This window comes from Sesamum indicum, linkage group LG3 (genome assembly GCF_000512975.1).
Source record: "Sesamum indicum cultivar Zhongzhi No. 13 linkage group LG3, S_indicum_v1.0, whole genome shotgun sequence".
NCBI lineage: Eukaryota > Viridiplantae > Streptophyta > Magnoliopsida > Lamiales > Pedaliaceae > Sesamum > Sesamum indicum.
The window spans coordinates 7,035,622-7,042,276 of NC_026147.1; the positions used below are offsets into that span (position 1 = coordinate 7,035,622).

A 6,655-nucleotide genomic window follows, 5' to 3' on the forward strand; every position below is an offset into this window, starting at 1 on the left:
AAAACCCTGCAACTATAAGTATTACTAATATAACTTTGTGTGAAGCAATTCTCGAGTGCGTTATTTCACAAAAACAAGCAAATAATGGTATGACAATTTTTACATAATTTTAGTATCGAATTAATGGTCGATTTTGAGCGGAAAAAAATAATCGGATACAAGAAAGGTTTTTGGTTTTTTATCGTTATTCGTAGTCTCGTAGCTTCTTTTATTTTAACTCATTATTATTTTTATTTAATTAATTTTTCTATAGATCACTAGTTTGACACTATTTAGTTGCATTTATAGGACACCATTTCTGTAGAAAAATAATTATTTATGCAGTTTGATTTATTTTTGGGATTGAAACTTAATTAATGTATACACTGCAGGGGTTTTCAACGTATTTTCTGATTTTATTGTGCGTAATTTTGGAATTGAGCACTACAAAGGATGCGCATGCAACGTCCGTATTTGAGGCGTATGATCATTACGGGCCGCCGGCCCCTCAACCTCAACAGACAACACTCAATGTCATGGAATTTGGAGCTGTCGGAGATGGAAAAACAGATGATTCCAGCGTAATTCAATTCATTATTAATTAGAGCAACATTTCTAAGAATTCATACAAAATTTTGACTATGCTCCATTAGTTACAAAATACTGATTCCATCATCTTGGCAAAAACTGTCTGACAGGCTTTTGAATCAGCATGGGAAGCAGGTTGCCGGAATGGTTCAGGCAGTGTTACCATAAGCGCACCCAGTGGGAAGACATTTTTGGTCTTCCCCATCCAATTTGGAGGCCCATGCCAACCCTACAACATTACCCTTGAGGTAACATTTCATTTTTTTTTTCTTTTGTTATAAATTATAATAATATTCCATGGAATTAGGTCTAATAACATAATTACTCCATATTCGTCGTACCTTTAAGACTGTAATTGTAATTATAAGTACACACATTATTAAAGAGCAGTGAGTGCTTTTGTAATTGGACATATCCTCGAGATGTACAATAAAATATAATATTAATGACAACTGTTTTGATTGAACACCAACATAATTGTTAGTGTTAAAATTATGTGTAAAGTTATTACTAAAATAATTAGTGACGACACAAATACAATACACGTATTACTAACTAATTGTTTCCAGAGACAATTTTGTGCACAGCCTGCTGACGCTAATTATTGTTAATAATAAATTTAACAAAAATAAATACAACTATTAAATCTACAACGTTCATGGTCATGAGAAAATGAAAATTTTTGTCATTAAATATAATAATTATTGATAATATTAAAATTATCGCTTAATTTTATTGTTTAAGTGACACGTGACCTCACAACATGGACTATTGATATTTTTATTGTTATATTTAAAAAAAAAAAAAAAAAACAAAGATTGTTAATGTTGCAATGAAATAAATTTGGGAAATATGTTTGGGACAGATATTAGGAAGCATAGTTGCTCCACCAAAAACAGAATGGAAGAGTAAGACTGCAAGTTCATGGCTTAAGTTTCGTGGAGTTGAGGGGCTTAAGGTGGTCGGGAATGGACAAGGATTAGTTGATGGACAAGGAGCTTCATGGTGGGGCCAGGTTAGTACTTACCACACTCAGTCACTTGTTCACGAACATCTATATTTTATCTGTCTGTACTCTTTATTTTCACTTCTTTAATTTTCTATTTTTTACTCATATTAAAATTATTTCTACGACCCGTCAACTAATTTTTAATATCTAATATGATTAAGATATTAATATTAAAAAAATTATCCTTCCTAATAATTTAAATTTTTTAGATAAAATAATCATTTAATATAAAATTAAAATCAAACCAAATAAGAGGTTGTCCTAAGTTTCACATGCAAAATCGATATGTAAGGAGGCTTATTAAAATATTAATATTAAATTATTTGTCCTCTCTTAACGTACTTCCATCCCTTTTGTTTCAGGGAGACGACCCGAGACCAACCGTAAGTCCAACACTTATATCATAATTTATTACAATTAAAATACTTTTTTTTTTCTCTTAAAAAAAGAAAAAACCTAAATTTCATGTAATTTTTATTTTTTCAGGCAATGGTATTTACTGATTGTAGGAAGGTGGAAATAAGGGGATTGAAACAAATAAACAGCCCGAAATTCCATCTCTCCATAACTCAAAGTAGTAACGTAAGCATTTCAAGCAATCACATAATCGCCCCTGCAAGCAGTCCCAATACCGACGGCATTGATCTCTTCTCTTCCACAAATGTCCTCATTCAAAACTCCACCATCCAAACAGGTCCCACTTCCACCTTTTCTTTTCTTTTTTATTTTTTTCCAATTTTTGAATTGATTTTTTCTATATATATAAATCTGGATCACATCTTGTATTGTACTCAACAAATATATATATATCATGCTACGTGTATCGGAAATATATTATTATTTATTTTGAAAAATAAAATTTACAGTGAGCATATGCATGCGGTAAATGCCGTGCAAGATGCAATACGAATTAATTTGCGATAAAAAGATATAATAGGGATAATTACGTAATTTTATATTCTTTATCTATGGTTTATTTATTGAAGTCATCTTGGTTGTTGTGTAATCATAAACCACCCATGACAGCTAAAAAAAATGAGTAGTTTGGGGTCTTTAGAAGGTATATGTGTAATTTTTTGAAACATCAGGTAATTAGTGTAAATTAAGTTGACGTTTCTAAGAAGTGTATGTGTATTTTCTTAAAATACAAATAATTTTATAGATAGACTATAGGTTATGGAGTGTAAATTTAATGAGCCAATATAATATTAATCCGGATGTGGATTTGGCTTCATGAATTTGATCCTATGTATGTTTTGTCATAAAAGGGGATGATTGTATTGCCATCAAAGGAGGCACTTTCAATGTTACTATATCCGAGATAGCTTGTGGTCCTGGACATGGAATAAGGTTCGTAAATTTTGGTGTTACATATATCTATATATATGTGCTACTCCCTTGTTTTAGGGTTAGGTTCCGATCATTTGATTTGGTACGGTAACAACTGAAAAAGTAAAAGTTTATATATATATATATATATATATATATTGTGGTAATATTCTTTTAAGTCGGAATGATATTTAATATATAAATGCTATGTATAAAACTTGCATTATTTGTATCTTTAAGAAAATATTTTATTTTCAATGTGTGTATAATATATTCAACAATATTTCGTTCAATGCGCTCGAAAATAACATGGGTTCGGCCTAATTTTAAAAATAAATCTTATTTTAGTGCGTCTCAGAAAATAAAACAATCATAGCAATAAAATTGGGACAGAGAAAACAAAAGACTCTTTTTTCCCAACCTCGTATGATCTCTTCTACATATCAATGGTTTAGTTTTATCTTTGTTTTTGCAGTATTGGGAGTTTAGGGCAGAGTGGAAAATACGACCAAGTGGAAGCGATAAGAGTAAATAATTGCACTCTCAACGGAACTACAAATGGTGTAAGGATCAAAACATGGCAGGTAACAATCATAAACATTTTAGACAATCAAACTACAACTGTATACATATTCTTACAGTATCTTCATGCAGGGAGGTTCTGGGTTTGCCAGAAATATCCATTTCTCGAATATAAATTTTGTGGCCGCCGACCGCCCCGTCATCATCGACCAGTTTTACTGTCCTCACAAAAAATGCAGCAATCATGTTAGTATTTTTCTCGATGCTCGATAATTTTTTCATTCGAATAAATGGGTGTTTTCAATAACTTCTGCTTCTACGGTTAAATAAGTTGCAGAGAAAATTCAAGTTAAACCGTAGTAAAAATTGAAAGTACTTGAAAACAAAACTTAAAAGTGAAAAAGAGTAAATAAATAAAGTTTGAGTGTTTGAAAAAATAATTTAATACCTATAATTTACTAATATCTAAGATGCATAAGTTAGATAGAAAATCGTTTATAATTTTTGATTTAAAAAATAATTTAGTTTAAATAATTTAACAACAGACACTATAAAATTAAAATATTATTTTTACATGACTTTTAATAATAAATATTTAAATCGGATGCAACGCCTCCGACTAATTTATTAGTTAATTAATTTGTTGTGTATTGATCAGACGTCTGGTGTCAAAGTGAGTGAAGTGACATATACAGGACTGGTAGGAACATCTTCCTGCAAGAATGCTACCATCAGCTTCAGGTGCAGCAACACCGTTCCTTGTACTAATATTACACTTAACGGCGTTGACATAACATCAACCGATCCTCGCAATTCAACCACTGCGATTTGTCTGAACGCTTATGGAACGGCTCAGGATACCACCAGCCCCGTTGTCGACTGTTTGATCAAGTAGTTTCAGATTTGGGCGCACAACGTTGGATCATTATGGTACCAGCTAGGAAGCTGTTTGATGACAATCATAATATTTTTTTTTTGTATTATTTTTTTATTGTAAGAAAACATGAAATGTTAATTGTCAATTAATGACATATATATATATATATCGATTGTTCTTCTATTTATGTCGAGAGAAAAGGTGGTGATATGCAAACAAACTTCTCTTTCAATGATCGTGCAGTGGTAGGGATGAAATTATACAAATCGAATTGAGTTAAACACATTATTATTCAAATTTGTCTGAATTATCATCGAGTTTGAATGAGCTTTAGTTAAATAAAATGCAAGTTGGACCTGAGTTATTTGATATTTTTAAATTTTTCTTTTTTAATAATTGAATCGAGTTCAAGTTGAACTTACAAATTTAGCGAACGAAAACATAGGTTTGCATGAGTTAAATAGAGCAATTTTGATGAAGACAAGTAACTAATATATAGTTTTCGAATTTTAATGAAATAATCTTGGATAGTTAATGAACATCGAGTCATGATAATCTTAAGTATAAGTATTTGAATATATTAATATATAGGAATGATGTAATTAATTACTTTTTGTGCATTATATGTGAACAGTTTATAAAGTATTCTTATATGCTAGATATTAGTACCTAATTAATGCAATCCAAAACAGGATGACTAAAATTATAAAGATTGATATTCTAAATTATTTTGACATTCGAATTATACTCATTTTTATACTTTATTATTTATTTTTATTTTTATTTTTATTTTTATCGATTTACCATCTCAACTTTGTAAAATTTACACTTTGTTATATATATTTATTTTTTCGTCGATTTTTTTACCAGAAAAACATCACGTGCACTATAAATATGATATTTAATGGCAATGTATGAGTAAGATATTACATGTGCAGTGCATATGATATTTTTTACAACAACTCATACAATCTAGAAAAGCTCTGTTCTCTCACAAAATTATTTCTTTTCTCTCTCCAATTACATATTTGTTCTTCTTTCATTTATATATTTTTCTTTATATGTTGAAACACTTATATTAATTAATTTTTTTTTGTATTTTTTAAAAATGCTTTTTAATATTAAATATTTGGATTTATATGAATTATTTATATCTTTTTTTTAAAAAAAAGTTATGCAGAGTATCGATTATGTGAGTTGACAATGTGGGGTGATGGTTATTCCCCCAACAATGAATGACAAGTCAGAGAAACTTATAAGGGTGGGAGTGGACATGAAATGAAACATCATCGTACATACAGTTGATTAAGACCAAAATTGCTTCTCACTTTGACAAATACTATCAACATTTCTTTCTTTTATTTAACAACCGTTGTTTCTGTAGACGTACTCAATATATTAATCATAGTTAAAATTTATAAAAAAAAAATATTTTATTTAAAGTTAAAATTATAACAAATATTAATTAACTCTGATAAAAAAATAAGTTTCCACATTGAATTTACTTGATCACGAAAAAATAATTATTGATTGTGACATGATCTGCGGTATGTTCTTATAAGAAAGAAAGTAATTTATACATCACCCGTCAATAAATACCACTTGATATCTCAATAATACTATTCTGAAACCCCACAAAATCCGTGCATCGTAATCTTAGGTTAGGTTCAACGAAATTAAAACAGCTCTGATTACTACTTACAAATGTCATAAAAAAATCATTTATTAATTATTAATTAATTACACATATGTTCTTGGCGAGACAGCAATATCAACTTAATTATAGTTAGGGCAAAAAGAACTAAATGATGTTGTGCTTAAAGAAGATGTCAAAATCCATGAAAACAAAGGAAATAACGAATTTAGATGGAAAGGAATTGACCAACACTTTTCGATTGTGTTTTACCAACTTTCTAGACTTGAAATTTCAGACCACGAGTCCTGTTAGTGTCCCATTACCTAATAACCCAAATGGCTAACAACATTAAATTCTTGCCTCCACATTCACTATATATTTGTCCTCCCATTGCCTCAGATTATTGCACTACTACTTAGTTATTTTAAGAAGAGTTTAAGGTGGTGGTGTTCAGAAACCTCATCCTACAATGGTACGAAAACAGATGACATTTTTGTTTAATTCAAATAGATAATTCAAGTTTTTCTTGCCTAATTACCTTTTTTTCTCTTGTTTCATTTTTCTCTGTCATCTTTTTAGAGTAAATTACATTGACATTTCAGAAATATCTAAGTCTAGTTATACAAATACACCCAATGAGAAGGTGTCATCGTTCAGGGGTGTTTGAATAAGTTTTCGCCTCTATGATGGTGTTGATGTAAATGACAATTACAAC

At 29.8% G+C, this 6,655-nt stretch overlaps 2 protein-coding genes across 2 annotated transcripts in view; both read left to right on the forward strand.

Moving 5' to 3' along the window:
• LOC105157590 (probable polygalacturonase At3g15720) lies at positions 357-4,322 on the forward strand. Its single transcript, XM_020692486.1, has 9 exons — positions 357-560; positions 678-815; positions 1,433-1,582; positions 1,939-1,959; positions 2,063-2,270; positions 2,845-2,926; positions 3,381-3,489; positions 3,560-3,673; positions 4,086-4,322. Exons 1-9 carry the CDS (start codon positions 357-359, stop codon positions 4,320-4,322), a joined length of 1,263 nt encoding a protein of 420 aa, XP_020548145.1.
• LOC110011681 (probable polygalacturonase At3g15720) overlaps positions 6,325-6,655 on the forward strand; it is a 3,765-nt gene continuing 3,434 nt past the window's right edge. The window contains exon 1 of the mRNA XM_020692300.1: positions 6,325-6,412. Within this exon, the coding sequence (XP_020547959.1) occupies positions 6,410-6,412 (3 nt within the window). The 5' untranslated portion in view covers positions 6,325-6,409. The remainder of the gene's footprint in view (positions 6,413-6,655) is intronic.